The sequence below is a fragment of the Myripristis murdjan genome, chromosome 18, assembly GCF_902150065.1.
Source record: "Myripristis murdjan chromosome 18, fMyrMur1.1, whole genome shotgun sequence".
NCBI lineage: Eukaryota > Metazoa > Chordata > Actinopteri > Holocentriformes > Holocentridae > Myripristis > Myripristis murdjan.
Window position 1 is genome coordinate 4,876,103 of NC_043997.1, and position 18,057 is coordinate 4,894,159.

Genomic DNA, 18,057 nt, shown 5'->3' on the forward strand with positions numbered 1-18,057 from the left:
AATAAAAAAAAATATATTAATATCAATTATATGAGATAATTGGTCGATCCCTAATCATTAAGGCCACCTGCTGGAACATGATCACATGAAGAACACGGCAGTTTGACTTACTTCCCATCACACACTGTGACAGAACTGTGTTCACAAAGCAAATTATGATATCAAAAGTATGAAAAAAAGGTGTAAAGACGCGAGGACGTGAATGAGTGGTGTGTGTTTGCAGAGGCCAGCAGCACCAGCAGACAGCAGTGTCTCCAGTGTCTGTCTGTCTGTCCATGAAGAGTGACCACTCCAAAGACATCCCTCTGGTGTTCAGGGATGAAGCTGCACCTTCAAAGTAAGAGCTCTGATACACTGGGTGTCTACTTGGCGGAGCTGCAATATTGAGATCGTGTTCATGAAATCAAGTTAACAGTGAGGACATCAAGGGAATGGAGCTCCATCAAAAAGAAGCTTCTTGTTGATTATGTTAGACCGAATCTATGACGGTATTTTGGTAAAACCACCAAAAACACCCGTAAACAAACACAAACAACGTCTAGTTTCTTATGTTTCTCTGGTACAACTCTGAAATGAAGTGAGAAAAGCATTGACACAGTAGTAGGATTTTTATTCAGTTATCAGGTGCAATCTGTGAACCACAAATGCACTGATGATGCATGTTTTTTGAATATGGCCGTTGGTTTTTGGGTTTGGTACTCCACTGAGAATGTTATTGAACCCTAACCCTAACCACTAACCCTAACCCTTCCCCTCCAACAAAATGTTCTCTGAATTCCTCTGTTCTCCTCAGAGAGTGGATGAACAATGTGAAGGAGCAGCTGTCCGTCTGTGCCTTGTGTCAGGAGGATCTTAGGGATCCAGTCTCCACCAGCTGTGGACATTGGTTCTGCAAGCGGTGCATCACCTCATACCGGGACATGTCTGGTGCATCAGAAGACTCTGCGTGTCCCCAGTGTGGAGGAAGATCCAGAACTGTACCTGGACTGCAGACACACGGTCAAACCAGCACAGTGAACGGCGTTCTGCAGGAGGTTTTAGACGAGCATAAGATCAGTCTGAGGAGGAGATGTGAATTTGTGACAGAAGGAACTGCTGCAGCAGGAACTGGAACCCCCCTCAATATGATCTACACTGAGCTCTACATCACACAGGGATGGAGGGAAGGGGTTAATACCCAACATGAGGTGTGGCAGTTGGAGACAACATCCAAGTTGGAGACCCTCAGTGACACTCCAATCAAGTGCCATGACATCTTTAAACCCTTACCTGGCCAAGACCCACACATCAGAGTAGTTCTGACGCAGGGTGTTGCCGGGATTGGAAAAACCTTCTCAGTGCAGAAGTTCACTCTGGACTGGGCAGAGGGCTTGGAAAACCAACATGTCAGTCTTGTGGTTCTGCTTTCGTTCCGGGAGCTGAACTTGATCAAAGATGAGCGCTACAGTCTTCTCCGGCTGCTCCGTGTTTTCCATCCAACATTACAGACGGTCACAGCAGAGAAGCTCGCCGTTTGTAAAGTCGTGTTCATCTTTGACGGCCTGGATGAAAGCAGGTTTCTATTGGATTTCCAGAACAATGAGGTTGTGTCTGATGTCACACGGACATCATCAGTAGACGTGCTGTTGACAAACCTCATCAAAGGGGATCTGCTTCCCTCGGCTCTCCTCTGGATAACTTCCAGACCTGCGGCGGCCAATCAGATCCCTCCTACATGTGTCGACAGGGTAACAGAAGTCCGAGGGTTCACTGACCTCCAGAAGGAGGAGTACTTCAAGAGAAAATCAGGTGATGAGGAGCTGTCCAGCAAAATCATCTCACACATCAAGGCGTCCAGGAGCCTCCACATCATGTGCCACATCCCAGTCTTCTGCTGGATCACTGCTACAGTTCTGGAGCACATGTTGACTACAGACCAGAGAGGAGAGCTGCCCAAGAGCCTGACTGAGATGTACTCACACTTCCTGCTGGTTCAGACACAGAGGAAGAAGCACAAGTACGATGAGAATTGTGACAGGAGTCAGCAAGAGCTGATGGAGACTGACAGGGAAGTTCTTCTGAAGCTGGGCTGGCTGGCGTTTGAACATCTGGAGAAAGGGAACCTGATGTTTTACCAAGAAGACCTGGAAGAGTGTGGTCTTGATGTCACAGAGGCCTTGGTGTACTCAGGAGTGTGCACAGAGATCTTCAAATCAGAGTGTGTGCTCTTCCAGAGAAAAGTCTACTGCTTTGTTCATCTGAGCATTCAGGAGTTTCTGGCTGCGGTCTACAGGATCCACTGTCACACCTACAGAGGCCTAGGAGAATAATGGGGACTGTCAAGAAAGTGGAAAATCCCTGGATGCCTTCCTGATGAGAGCCATGTCTGAAGCCCTGGAGAGCAAAAACGGTCACCTGGACCTCTTTGTCCGCTTCCTTCATGGCCTCTCACTGGAGTCCAACCAGAGGCTCTTAGGAGGTCTGCTGGGTCAGACAAAGAGCAGGCCAAAAGACATCCAGAGAGCCATCAGAAACCTGAAGATGATGAACACCGACCGTGTCTCCCCTGACAGAAGCATCAACATCTTCCACTGTTTGATGGAGATGAACGACCTCTCGGTGCATCGGGACATCCAAGAGTTCCTGAAGTCAGAGAACAGATCAAAGGAGTGGCTTTCTAAGATCCAGTGCTCAGCTCTGGCCTACATGCTGCAGATGTCAGAGGAAGTTCTGGATGAGTTGAACCTGAAGGCGTACAAAACATCAGAGAAGGGACGACGGAGACTGATCCCAGCTGTGAGGAACTGCAGGAAGGCTCGGTTAGTCCTGATGTGAAAATCGGCAGCTGCCTTCATACCTAATACATCAGAATTACAGTAAATATATTATATATAGTTCCCAAACATATACAATAACTGAGAGAGCAAAGTATACTAAGATATGTATTGTATAGAGTAGTCCAGTGTATACAGAATACGCATATATTAGAGTTAGAGTTGTGAAAAAAATCATTTAAGTATCACAGTTTTTTAAATGATTTTTTTGGTTGTCAGTGAGGGGACTAAATATCGCTCCAAAGTTTGGCAAAATTTTGGCAAGGAAAAAAACTGTCATGGTCATTTCCAGTGGAGTCCCTTGACCTCTGACCTCAAGATCTCTGAATCAAGATCTCTGGGCAGCCACGGCTCCCCCCTTTGCAGACATACCCACCTTCTGTCTAATCCCATGCAGTTTGGGCCCCAAAGCCTGCAGTCCACATGTGTTCTTGTGGCCTGTTGTAAAATGGTGTGTTTGTGCAGACTTGGGCCTAAACAGTCTTAGAGCCTCTCTGAGCCACATTTGATTCATGTGTGATGATGTTATCCCCCATAGCAGCCATTTCATTGTAGTGAGACCATTTTTTGAAACTTGAATTCAGTGTACAAAATGACCTATAGTGACCTCTAGGATAATCACAGCCACAAGAAATTTTACAGCTACAAACTAGAGCAGTGATTCCCAACCTGGGGTACGCATACCCCTAGGGGTCCTCAAGCACATTGCAGGGGGTATGTGGAAACATTTCATAACATAACATAATTTATAACATTTTCATAATTCATAATTTCAAGCTCAAGTGTCTCATTAAAGCTCAGATGACTAATGAAAAGAAAGTAAAACTGCTGTAGTGAGTCTGAATATTATTTTTTGTTAAGTGTTTTGTTCTTGATTTTCAAAAATTTAAATGCCTGTTTAAAGGGGACTTATTCAAAGGTTCTCCAGTTTTTGTGGCAAATGTTACAAGAGTCAGATATAACAAAGGAAGATGTATTATTGATTTTGATTTTGTATTTATTTATTTATATTACTAATTTATTTTCAAGGCAACATATTTATTTTTGTTTAATTAATTTTAGTTAAAAAGAAGAAAATGCCTGAGATTTAATTTTAAGGAAATTAAATAAAATGCTTTCCATTTAATAATCAGTTGTGTTACATTCTACTTTTGGAGAATTATCAGCATGTATGAGTGAGGGGGTACTCATGGTCTGACAAAAAGGCTCAGGGGGTACACAAGACAAAAAAGGTTGGGAAGCACTGAACTAGAGGATTCTTAAGGAATATTACTGAATTCACATCAACTCTGTAATTACAGGCTCTCAAACTGTGAACTATCAGAAATTCACTGTGAAGTCGTGGCCTCGGCTCTTAAGTCCAACCCCTCCCATCTGAGAGAGCTGGACCTGGGTGAAAACTCTCTGCAGGATTCAGGAGTGAAGCTGCTGTGTGCCGGACTGGAGAGTCCAAACTGCAGACTGGAGATTCTCAGGTCAGACTGCACTTTTTCAAAATAATGTGTCAGTCCTGTGGCTTTATATGCATTTCAGTGTTTGTTGTAATTTCTATAATGTTTTCACCGAATGACTACCAGACAAACCTGAAGTGACTGTTAAAATGAAGAAAACAAATCAAAATGAAAAAGTTGCATGTGTTTCTTTGTCAGAGAGGAGCTTTATATGTTATAGGCCTATCTCCCGTTTGGCTGTTTTTTTTTTTTTTTTTTTTTTTTTTTTTTAAAGGTAATTTTAATGTTGAGGACGAACACTGACCCCTGCTGTCTGATGCCAGCATTTCACCAAAAATCACATCAAAACAGCTCAGAACGGAAATGGTCAGTTTATCAAGGAGGAGTTTATATTGGCAACGGAGGAAAGAGTAGCAGAGATTTCTACTCAAGCAGAGGTATTGTTACTGTGAAGATATTATTACTTTTACTTCAGTAGAAGTAAAAGTACTGCTGTAAAAATTCACTGATGGATGAGAGCACAAAGTAGATTCTTTTAACTTTTAAAAGATTAAAAAAAAGTGCACCAAAAAAATAATGCAGTACGTTTTACTCTTTCTATCTTTGCTTAATGTCTATTTACACTGAAAGGTCTCACAGTCAGTTAATTTATGAAGGTCTAGTTTCTGATGCTTGCAGACAGCATGTAGACTTCTTCAGTGGATCATTGCAAACAGGTTTTCTGTGCAGGAACATTGTATTTTACAGCTGTATGATTTTTTTTCTTTGTTCAGACTGAGTTACTGCTACTTGTCAGAGAGCAGCTGTGAGTCTCTGGCCTCAGCTCTGAAGTCCAACCCCTCCCATCTGACAGAGCTGGACCTGAGCGAGAACTGCCTGCAGGATTCAGGAGTGAAGCTGCTGTCTGCTCTGGTGGAGAGTCCAGACTACAGACTGGAGACCCTCAGGTCAGCATAGGGGTGGAGTCAGGCCACGTTGATGAGCCTCATCAGTTTGTCTCTGTCAGCAGCGATTATACTGGTGAACACCAGCAGTTAGAACAAAACCAGAGATTCAGCATTTCTTGGTAAATATCCAAACCATTGGCTGCTCTTCTCAGGATTCGAGAGAGAAAGAGAGAGAGAGAGAGAGAGAGAGAGAGAGAGAGAGACAGAGAGAGAGAGAGAGAGAGAGAGAGAGGGAGAGAGACAGAGAGAGAGAGAGAGAGAGAGACAGACAGAGAGAGAGACAGAGAGTCAGCCAATCAGATCAGCCAGAAGTGTGTTGTGACCATGTGTACCTGCTGATAATGTGTTCACTCCTACAGGCTGGAACATGTAGAGGATTGGATTACAGCCGACAGTCTGAGAGGATGTGAGTACACATTACACACTTTAGTACCTTGTGCATATTTTATTTGATCATGGCCATTTGTCAGTAAAGTTTTCTTTGGTGTCACCCAGTGAGCTCTGCATATGTGTGCTTCAGTTGTAATGACAAAATGACAGTGTCCACTGTATTTCCACTGTATTTCCAGAATCTATATGCAAATAAATACGTATCATTTCCATTTGCAAAGAACAAGTGTTTTTTTTTGTTTTTTTTTTTTTTTGGGTAGAGAGTTTTATTGTCATACACACAGTAAAACAATGGTTACACAATATAGTGAAATTCTGACTTTACTAGTCCTCCTTCCTAATTAAATAAATTAAAGTCTAGATAAAATGGCATTCAACAAAAGGAGATCAGATAGGAGATTTCTTCTTTTGGAAAAGTGGCAGTCTGGCTGGTGTTTGGGTGTCAGGCTGGACCAGAGCATAAAATAGAGAACGTCAGGTGAGTGGGCGGTCATTCAGTGCATCCTGGGACACATGTCTGTTTACACTTCAAATACAAGGCAAACGAGAACGACCTAGGCCACCTCTGAATGTGGCTAGAGTGATGCGATCTCAAGACACAGTGAGGATGCATTGCTGCTGTTTATACCTGAGCTTTACCTGAGCCTTATTAGTAAATGATGATTTCTGACGTCTGTTGTGTGTCTTCTTCCCACCAGATGTCTGTCCTCTCTCGCTGGATACAGACACAGCCAGCAGAGACATCTATCTGTTTGGTGGGACGCGGGTGATGGGCAGGAGGATGCAGCTGCTGAATCCTGATCACCCACAGGGATTTCAATACCCTCATGTTCTGTGTAGGGAACGTCTGGCCAAGCGATGTTACTGGGAGGTGGAATGGAGTGGAAAGGTTCATATATCGGTGACTTACAGAGGGATCATCACAGGTAGGTCTGAGATTGGATACAACAACCAGACTTGGACTCTGGAGTGCTCTGATTTCAGCTACAACATCAGACATGGCTGGACCTTCACTACACTCTCTGTCCATCCTCTTGAGTCCAGACGAGTGGGAGTGTATCTGGACTGGTCTGCTGGCACTTTGTCCTTCTACAGGATCACTTCGGACAGTCTGAGACTCCTCCACACCTTCAAGAACAAGTTCTTTCAGCCTCTCTCCCCTGCATTCTCGCTGTGGTCTCCCAGTGCTAGCCTGACTCTGCTGCCAGTGGGTGGCTGGTTGGCTCCCTACACCGTGCATGAAGTGGGCCGGTTTGTCAGTGACTCCTGGGCCTTTTCCTGGGCTCTTTCCCCCCAGTCCGCCCCTAGAGCCCAGTCTGTGATTTAGACATGAACAAAAAGAGGAAATGTAGGACCGCCAACTTCTTTAAAGCATCAGCTGATTTTGAAAATGCTTACTGCACAATATTTAAACAGAACTTAGTAAAAGTACTTTGTCACAACTTTCATCCATCAGTCACAGAGAGAAGCCCACCAAAATTTAGAGCTACAAAATGTCTCAAGACTGAATGAAGTCACTCACTGAACAAACTTTCTTTAAATAGCAGCATTACTGTTACAGCAGAGCCCATTTATTATTTGGAAAATACATTTGGTAAGCGTTCTATTCATACAGATTGAGCAGATGTAAGCCTTTTTCAAAACCACAGCTTCCTTCAAAAGCTATAATTGCATGTTTTTTTTTTTTAGCTGCTAATCATTTCGTCTTTTACCTCTTAGATTAAAGTAGAAACAGATCAAATCATCATATCAAGTCATGTACTATTATCCAAAAAGAATACACAGTGGTCTACAAATCTTTGATACTATAGTACTATATTATTCTTCTACCCACCATATATGCCCAGCCCATTTTTGTCGTTCTGTGTGGGGGTTCAAAAGCTGATCAAGAGCCATCTTAAGTTCTGTGAATGTCTTAATAATAAAAATAATATACTAATAATTTTTATTTTTATAGCACTTTTCAAGTGAGATGCACAAAGTGCTTCCCATCGACAACATAAAAGCACAATCACATTAGGATATATAAAACCAAGACACAAGAACAGCAATTTAAAAGGCCCACAATTTGGAATCAAATTCAAATGAAATTCTTCCCACTGCCATTGACCAGGTTTGGCAATGTAAGAACAGGTGGAGGTGGAAACAAGGGTGAGGGATGACATCGAGCAGTTCATATGGGCTTCTGCAAAGCCTTTGCTATGAGCTTTAATATCTGTACCTATATAAGGAGCTGAGAAAGACATTTTTCTGTGGTGTTTTACTGAGGTCAGCACTACTACCATGGTCAAGGACTAGTAAAGAATCAGTTTCTTTGGAACGGCAACAACCAGTAACCCTAACCACCTTGCCTGCTCCAGACTTTTAGGACACATTCCTCCTAGCTGTCTTATATCAGCCTGTAATCTTATGTCCTGTGAAACCCAATGGAATTACTGTGTCTAACAGAGCAACAGGAGGTTAAACACAATCAGCGGGCCTTTATCAACTATGAGCCACTCTGATGCTCTACATGTTGGAGACATTTGGGAACAAAAAATATGATATGTGAAGGCATCCCAGCTGGTGGTCCTCCGGGATCACGGGGTATCTGAGGATTTTCTTTGCACTGTTCCCACTGAGGCGCAGGACCCTCTGAACCCCAAACCTACGTGCTACAGAGTCTGAAAGAGTTGAGAGGAAGTTGAGCTGAGAAGTCTTTTAACAGCTGATAACTGGTTCCTCTGAGCAGAGTCAAATGCAGAATCACCAAGCAGACGGTGGCAGACATCTGGAGGAGATTTGATCGGAGCTGGCCGGACTTTCCCTCCACTGAAAGCCCAAAGGGGATCGAAAGCTGACGGAGAAGAAGAAGAAGAGCAGAGGTGATAATGATGAAGGTTTACCTGCTTGTGCTGGCAGTCGGTGAGTTTGTCCGCTGACTTGTTTGTCCGTCTCGCTGTTTCCATCACACACACATTTTGCTAATTTCTAGGTCAGTTCCTGTCCTTTCAGATCCGCTGTGTAAAAACATTTTCTTATTATTTGAAACACTTCTTAAACTTTGTTTTAGTGTTTGTGACATCCCAGGTGGGTAGGATTTGCATTTAGGACATTTCTGTTTGTCTAAGCAAGTTCTCATTCACAGGAAATTATTTTGTGTTTAATTGACTAAATGAGTAGGTGTAAGCAGGTTTAAGTAAGTAAGTAGTAACTATAAATATGTAAATAGGTATTTAAGGAGTAAGCAAGTTAGTATAAGTACTTAAGTACTAGTAGTTAAATAAGCAAGTTAGTATAAGTACTTAAGTACTAGTAGTTAAATAAAAGTAAAGAAAATGTAGGTTAATATGTAAAGGCAACTACCACTATGACCATCAGGATAATCATTTTCCATTAATTTGAAGTCAGATTTAAACTAAGACTTTGCGAATTTGAGTACATCAATGATACAATATTGAATGTTTTTGGAAATGTTTATTTGTTTGTTTACAAACAATGAGGGTCACTGCTCGTGTGGTTGACCGGCCGGCTCATAGAACAGTTTTTAACATTGTTTTTTAAGTCGTTTCTGTTCTTTGTTTCGTGTCTCCGTGTTTGGTAACTCCAGTGTACTTAGCCTGGGAAATCGTACATCTCTAGCCTCTTTGTTTTGTTTTGTTTTGCTGACACTTTTCCCTACGTCTGCTCTACATGCCTCCTTTAATTACCCCTTGGGGATAAATAAAGTTTTTTGAATTGAACTGAAAAGCAAAAAAGAAAAAAAAAAGAAAGAAAAAAAAATGTTTAAAAGTGCTCTGTTTCATTAACTACAATAATTTCCTCAGGGGCATAATTCAAATACAATTTCTTTAAAAACTTTTTTTTATATATATTAAGCTATATCTATCAAGCTGGCTTTCTGTCTTTTTTTTTTTTTTTTTTTTTAATTTTAGATTTAGATAAAACTTTATTGATCCCTTTGGGCAGGTTCGCTCTGGGAAATTGTGGACATGATTGATGATGTTGACATGAAGACTGGACATTGTGTAGGTTTTCTGCCGGTGTGTATATACTTTTCAAGAAAGAAAGAAAGAAAGAAAGAAAGAAAGAAAGAAAGAAAGACAGAGAGACAGAGAGACAGGCAGACAAAGGAGCCGGCCAGCCCCTCAACAGTAATCTTTGGTCTTTGTCACCATCTGCTGGCCAAGAGTAAGAACTGCAACAATTAAGAGTCTTGAAACTCCAGCAGCTGAGGTCAATTTAATCAATGAATCATTAATGTAGATATTGATATCAACTTGATTAAACCTCACAGTCACCGATTTGGACTTGATGTTGGAGAATACTCAGGATACTTTGTTACGGGTGACTGGACTTAATTAACAAAATTACAAATGGACAAAATTTATTTCCATATTTTACTTTGTTCACTGACACACACACACCCAAACACACACATGGACGTAGACAAAGCTAAAATCTGACGGCCCCACATTCATACATCCAGCGTCATTTTCTTTGGCAGTGAGAGGTAACGGTGTGAAAGAGCTCGGGACTTAATTACCCAGAGTTCCTGAGTGGTTAGAAAAGTAGCCTGTGATGGTGAGAGAAGAGAAGCTGTGCTGTGGGTGAGGAGGAGTGGTACACCATTTTGTTTGCACTCCTCACAGTTTCTTCGCTTTTCTCTGTTGTGCAGCTGCCTCACTTGTTTTCACGAGGGGACTTTCAATAGATGATGAAGAAGATGCTTATTCTTTTGATCATGACCTCATTGACTTCAGTGATTATTATGACTTCTTCAACATCACCTTGGGACCTGACGACCAGATCTACGACTACCCACTCGATGAAGTAGTTGCCTCCTCCTCCGTCTCCTCCTCCTCCTCAGGCGGGTTAGCCCTGCTCTGCCTGGCCTTCACTCTCCCCTTTCTCTTCATGTCAACTCATTAAACAGCATTTCACATCGTGCTTGTTGTGATTTGTTTTCATTTACGGCACTATAACATAATCATGCAACCTCTGAGATACCGCATGCCTTCCTTTACACTCTGAGCGGCTGCAGTGTTGTTTAACTGGAAGTACTGACCACTATATATATTATGTTTAACATGAAAGTTATATGGGCTCACTGCTAAATTATGTCCATTTTCAGTGTGGACTCATTGCAGTGTGGCTGATTCCACATGGTACACATTTCAGTCTTGGTAAAAGCAGCTTTAACACCTTTATCTACAAGCAAATGAATCTTCAGCTCAATTTTCTCACTGTTTTACATTGCTACTGATGTTTTCCAGCTTTTACCACGGGAAAATTTCATAACAATCTCTAATCATCATCAAGCAAGCCTCGATAGTGGGCATTTAGGCCTGTAAAAGATCACGAAATCTAAATTATTGATGAATTGGACATGTGACCAAATTTATTTGCATGCGTGTATAAAAGCCCATCCATTTTACACTGGGAAATTTGTGAAAGGCAGTATAGTGCTTTGGCCATGGCGGTGTTTGATGGCTGAGATCGATATATTTGTCCCCGTTGGGAAATTGGTTTGCAGTAAACTGGTTAAAGGCCAAACAGCGAAGAACAAGAGAACCAGAGTTAGGATGGGGGTTCCAACCCAGACCAGCTGGACATCCCAGTGTTTGGTACAAAAGGCTGGTAAGCCATGTTTATGACTGAGGTTTCAACAGCTTAGTGTACAGATACATTTGACTATTACATAACAGTAGATCATACTGTATTTTTACTGGCTAAAATAGATGTGCCGTGCTCTAAAGATGTGCTACACTGCTGTAATAAGATACTAGACATCTTTATGATGTTGTTAATCTACTTTTGGTGTTGTGCGCTGTTTCTCATTGGATCTCAAGATGCAGTGAGGATGCATTGCTGCTGTTTACACCTGAACTTTAGCTAAGCGTTATTAGTAAATGATGATTTCTGGCGTCTGTTGAGGGATCAGAACAAGTAGGTCTGAGATTGGATACAACAACCTGACCTGGACTCTGGAGTGCGCTGAGGTCAGCTACACCATCAGACATGGCTGGACATTCACTACCCTGACGGTCCGTCCCCTTGGGTCCAGACGAGTGGGAGTGTATCTGGACTGGTCTGCTGGCACTTTGTCCTTCTACAGAATCTCTTTGGACAGTCTGAGACTCCTCCACACCTTCAAGAACACGTTCTTTCAGCCTCTCTCCCCCGGGTTCTTGCTATGGTCTCATGGTGCTAGCCTGACTCTGCTGCCAATTTACAGTAAAAGAAAATAACCTCTTAAATTTATGAAAAACTGTGATCTATCATGATTGGTGGTATTGATCCCCAAGTCCAACTGACATGAGTGACAGGTGACAGGTTTAATTCATGAGACCAATCCCATTGACGGACAGTGTCACTGAAGCCAAGTACAAGTAGTGCACGTAGTGCAACCATGGACAACCAAAAACTAAGGCACTCTCTCTTTGAGTGAAGCAATCATTTATTCTTTGAGTAAGGCAATTAAATAGACCAACGCTACGTTTTCATCGGTCTGACTTATATACCACCTGTAGGGGGCATTCCACCCAACAGTTTGGGGTCTTGTATATAACCACAAGAGGGCGTTACCCGGAGCCCATTAGCATCAACGGTGCCTGTGTGGAAATGGTGCAGACCTACAAATACCTGGGAGTGCAGCTGGATGATAGACTGGACTGGACGGCCAACATTGAGGCTCTGTGCAGGAAAGGACAGAGCCGACTGTACTTCCTCAGGAGGCTGGCGTCCTTCAACATCTGCAAAAAACTGCTGCTGATGTTCTACTGATGTCTGTTGTGGCGAGCGCCCTCTTCTATGCGGTGGTGTGCTGGGGAGGCAGCATCAAGAAGAGGGACGCCTCACGACTGGACAAACTGGTGAGGAAAGCAGGCTCTGTTGTGGGCACACAACTGGAGAGCCTGACATCTGTGGCAGAGCAACGGGCGCTGAACAGGCTCCTGTCAATCATGGACAATCCACTGCATCCACTGCACAGCACCATCACCAGGCACCGACAGACTGAGGAAATCATTCCTCCCCCACGCCATGCGGCTTTTTAACTCCACCCGGAGGAAATAACTCTCATTATACACATACTGCACTACTGGTAGATAACACGTAAAGACTGGAGGGGAAGGGGTGATTCCATAAGGCTGGATCAAGTCTGACAGTTCCTGAATTCCCAGTACCGGGCGTCAGGTTCTGTCGACGGTCTTGGTCTCATGGTTTCACACTAACTCTGAACCTCGGTCGGAGCGTGTGTTCCTCAGGTTAAGTTATTTTCCACTGCTGTTTAAATTGCGATTTTCCTGCGGGATGAATAAAGTATCTATCTATCTATCTATCTATCTATCTATCTATCTATCTATCTATCTATCTATCTATCTAAACCAATTGTATGGCCCCTATACACACATGACTGTCTTTAAGGTATTTGAGTCATCTGTATCTGATTTTTCAACTTTTTTCTTGTTCTGGACCCCCAAGGAGACACAGAGTAATCCCCGGACCCCTATTTTAAATTATTTTCATATGAAAAGATATTTTGACATTTTGATATTTTGGTTTGTGTTAATTACAGAATAGTCAAGGTGTCACTTTCTAATGTCATAAGGAATCAATGTGAAACTCTTTATTACTCATACACAGTAATTTTAGCTCTGTACACTTAAATTGCACTTATGAAATGAAATTCAGGTGTAATATAATCCAACTAAAATGGAAGGACTCTTTGTCTGTGTGTCCGTCTGTCCTTGGATTTTCTCGACAATCGTTCAGCCAATCGACTGCACACTTGGCGGGTCTATTGCTGAGGACCCGAGGAGCGTCGAGTGTGAAGCTGTTTGGATGAGCGGTGTTCCAGGAGGCTGCACTTGTTGGTGTACCACTCTTTCTAAAACATGTAATTCTACTCAACATGACAGAGGTAAGTCTGTGATTTAGACAAAAAGAGGAAATGTAGGACCGCCAACTTCTATAAAGCATCAGCTTTTTTGAAAATGCTTACTGCACAATATTTAAACAGAACTTAGTAAAAGTACTTTCTCACAACTTTCATCCATCAGTCACAGAGAGAAGCCCACAAAAATTTAGAGCTACAAAATGTCTCAAGACTGAATGAAGTCACTCACTGAACAAACTTTCTTTAAAAAGCAGCATTACTGTTACAACAGAGCCCATTTATTATTTGGAAAATACATTTGGTAAGCGTTCTATTCATACAGATTGAGCAGATGTAAGCCTTTTTCTAAACCACAGCTTCCTTCAAAAGCCATAATTGCATGTTGTTGTTTTTTTAGCTGGCAATCATTTCGTCTTTTTGTTCATGTTTGAGTCTCAGATCCTGCTTTTGCCTCTCAGATTAAAATAGAAACAGATCAAATCATCATATCAAGTCATGTACTATTATCCAAAAAGAATATACAGTGGTCTACAAATCTTTGATACTATAGTACTATATTATTCATCTGCCCACCATATATGACCAGCCCATTTTTGTCGTTCGGTTCAAAAGCTGATCAAGAGCCATCTTAAGTTCTGTGAATGTCTTAATAATAATATTATTAAGACTGGACAATATTTTATTTTTTATAGCACTTTTCAAGCGAGATGCACAAAGTGCTTCCCATCGACAACATAAAAGCACAATCACATTAGGATATATAAAACCAAGACACAAGAACAGCAATTTAAAAGGCCCACAATTTGAAAACAAATTCCAATGAAATTCTTCCCACTGCCATTGACTAGGTTTGGCAATGTAAGAACAGGTGGAGGTGGAAACAAGGGTGAGGGATGACATTGAGCAGTTCATATGGGCTTCTGCAAAGCCTTTGCTATGAGCTACGTTAATGTACTACCATGCTACTACCATGGTCTAGGACTGGTAAAGAAAATTCATCAGTGTCATTGGAATGGCAACAACCGGTTCCACCTTGTCTCGCTCCAGAATTTTAGGACACATTCCTCCTCCTTCGTCCTTTTAGGGCCATATTTCTCCAGAAAATGCCAGGACAAGTGTTTTTCTGAAGAGCTTTTGGCCATCAAGGCAGGGAAACCACTTTCTCCCTGCAGCCGTCTTCAGGTTGTCACCAAACTGTGATCCCTCTATAGCTGTCTTATATGAGCCTGTAACCTTATGTCCAGTGAAACCCAATGGAAATACTGGGTCTTACAGAGCGACAGGTGGTTAGACAACATTAGCGGGCCTTTATCAACTGGTCAAGTTGAAGTGTACAACCCATGATATGGATCATGGCTGAATGACCTTCTTGTCAGCTCTGTCTATTTTAAGTGCCTTTCTATTCCGCTGGTACTGTCTCTTTTTTGTTAAGGTTGTTAGGCAGCAAGAGAAAACCAGGGTGGTCATCATTCAGATTTCTCATGAGGAGATACATGTCCTTGAACCTTCTCAATAGGCATGACACTGAAACCTTTCTAATAGCTTTGAAAGGCTTTACCGAGAGACTCCTAACAAAGTCTGAAAGGGGTATGAACTTCTGAGGAGGATTTGTTGCCATGGTCAATGAGGTGCAATAAATGTTAAGCAGCCTACCAAATTCAGTAAATATGAGCCACTCTAATGCTCTGCATGTTGGAGACATTTGGGAACAAAAAAATATGATCTGTGAAGGCATCCCAGCTGGTGGTCTTGAGAGTTCACAGGGTATCTGAGGATTTTCTTTGTACTGTTCCCACTGAGGCGCAGGACCCTCTGAACCCCAAACCTACATGCTACAGAGTCTGAAAGAGTTTTGAGGAAGTTGAGCTGAGAAGTCTTTTTCCTTGGAAAACACAGCTGGTGACTGGTTCCTCTCTGAGCAGAGTGAAATGCAGAATCACTAAGCAGACAGTGGCAGATATCTGGAGGAGATTTGATCGGAGCTGGCCGGACTTTCCCTCCACCAAAATCTCAAAGGGGACCGAAAGCTGACGGAGAAGAAGAAGAGTGCAGGTGATGATGATGAAGGTTTACCTGCTCGTGCTGGCAGTCGGTGAGTTTGTGAGCTGACTTGTTTGTCCGTCTCGCTGTTTCCATCACACACACATTTTGCTAGTTTCTAGGTCAGTCCCTGTACTTTTCAGATCCGCTGGGTAAAATAATGTTCAGCTAGAGAGTGTTTACAGCAGATGTTCAGATGATTATCTGAAATACTTCTGAAAATTTGATTTAGTATTTGTGACACCCCAGGTGGGTAGGGTTTGCATTTAGGACATTTCTGTTTGTCTAAGAAAGTTCTCATTCACAGGAAAGTATTTTGTGTTTAATTGACTAAATAAGTACATAACTACTAGTTAAGTACAACTACGGAAAATGTAGGTTAATATGTAAAGGCAGTGTCCCACTATGACCATCAGGATAATAATTTTCCATTTATATGAAGTCCGATTTTAAACAAAAAAATTTGGAATTTGTGTATGTCAATGATAAAACAATCAAATGTTTTATGAAAAGTTTATTTTTTTTGTTTGTTTACAAACACTGAATACTCCAGCCCCACATTCATACATCCAACATCATTTTCTGTTTTTATAAGGGGTAATTAGTAATTTTATTGATGCATTTAAACTGAACTTTAGTTAAAGCTGCACTAACTCTGGCAGTGAGAGGTAACAGTGTGAAGGAGCTGGGGGCTTCATTACCCAGAGTTCCTGAGTGGTTAGTGGTCAGAAAAGTGGTCTGTGATGAGTTGTACACCATCTTGTTTCCTTACAGTTTCCTTGCTCTCTTTCTCTGTTTTTGTGCAGCTGCCTCACTTGTTTTCACGAGGGGACTTTCTGTAGACGATGAAGAAGAAGAAGATGCTTATTCTTTTAATAATAACCACACTTACTTGAGTTATGATTATAACTTCACCTACGGACCTTACGACCTGGACTACGACTACTTACTCCATGATGGAGTTGTCTCCTCCTCCTCCTCCTCAGGCGGGTTAGCCCTGCTCTGCCTGGCCTTCATTCTCCCCTTTCTCTTCATGTCAGCTCATTAAACAGCATTTCACATCGTGCTTGTCGTGATTTGTTTTCATTTACGGCACTATAACAGAATTATGCAGCTTTTTTAGATACTGCATGTTTTACTTTTCATTCTGAGCAGCTGCAGTGTTTTTTAACAGAAAGAAAGAAATCAGTTCAGCGCTGTAAAACTGGAGCGTTATCTGTCAGAGCTCACTGTCAAGCCCCTAAAAATAAAATATAAAATAAAATAAAAGAGCGAGGGCTTCTTTCTGCCATGAAATCCATCATTGATGAGGAAGATCTCAGCATAGACACACACGCACACACACACACATCTTTAGTACCACGGCAGAAAATAGTTGCAGCAGATCAGTAAGGTCAGGTAAAGTTCAAAAGTAGCTCATTTTCAGTGTTTCAAAGCTACTGAGTGACTTTTTTTTTTTTTTTTTTAAGAAACAGTAACTGTTACATGAAACCTTCTTCAAGAAATTCTCAGTACAAAGTTGAAAGACAATTGTTTTCACTGGAAATTGTGATATTAAAAAAAAAAAAAAAAAAAAAAAAAAAGCCCACCTACAAAGTGAAACCAGGTGACTTAACTCTAGTCTCCTGCCTGAAGGATCACAGGAAGGCTTCACAGTTTGTGAGTGTGGCAAAGGGCAGAGTGATATTATTCCGCGTGCCATTCGTGCACGGATCGGTGGGGTTTCTGAGAGATATCATTTCCACGTGCCATTTGTGCACGGACCGGGTGTGGGGGGTTACAGTCGAGCTGCACGGCCCGGTCTGGAATGTCTCGCGGACCGGTACCGGGCCGCGGACCGGTGGTTGAGGACCACGGGTGTAATCCACCAAAAGTGAGGGAATATCATGCTCAGTGAGATGCAATATATGTTAAGCGGCCAATCAAATTCAGTTCAGTGTTAGCCACATGTTGGAGACATTTGAGACCCAAAAAAATATGATCCGTAAAGGCATCCCAGCTGGTGGTCTTCTGAGATCACGGGGTTTCACAGGAATGAGTTTAGAGGAAGTTGAGCTGAGAAGTCTTTTAACAGCTGATAACTGGTTCCTCTGAGCAGAGTGAAAGGCAGAATCACCAAGCAGACAGTGGCAGACATCTGGAGGAGATTTGATCGGAGCTGGCCGGACTTTCCCTCCACCGAAAGCTCAAAGGGGATTGAAAGCTGACGGAGAAGAAGAAGAAGGGCGGAGGTGATGATGATGATGAAGGTTTACCTGCTCGTGTTGGCAGTCGGTGAGTTTGCCCGCTGACTTGTTTGTCTGTCTCGCTGTGTCCATCACACACACATTTTGATAGGTTCTAGGTCAGTTCCTGTCCTTTTCAGATCCGCTGTGTAGAATAATGTTCAGCTGGGGAGCGATCACAGCAGACGTTCAGATGATTATTTGAAACACTTCTTAAACTTTGTTTTAGTGTTTGTGACATCCCAGGTGGGTAGGGTTTGCATTTAGGACATTTCTGTTTGTCTAAGCAAGTTCACAGAAACGCATTTTGTG

The 18,057-nt window shown here is 42.2% G+C and overlaps 1 protein-coding gene across 1 annotated transcript; it reads left to right on the forward strand.

The window, feature by feature from the left end:
• The first annotated feature begins 275 nt into the window (after positions 1-275).
• Positions 276-6,928, forward strand: LOC115377015 (protein NLRC3-like). Its single transcript, XM_030076870.1, is given in 7 exon segments — positions 276-337; positions 794-2,306; positions 2,308-2,798; positions 4,115-4,288; positions 5,038-5,211; positions 5,571-5,617; positions 6,300-6,928. Coding segments are annotated over 7 exon segments (3,090 nt in total).
• The last annotated feature ends 11,129 nt before the right edge of the window (positions 6,929-18,057 follow it).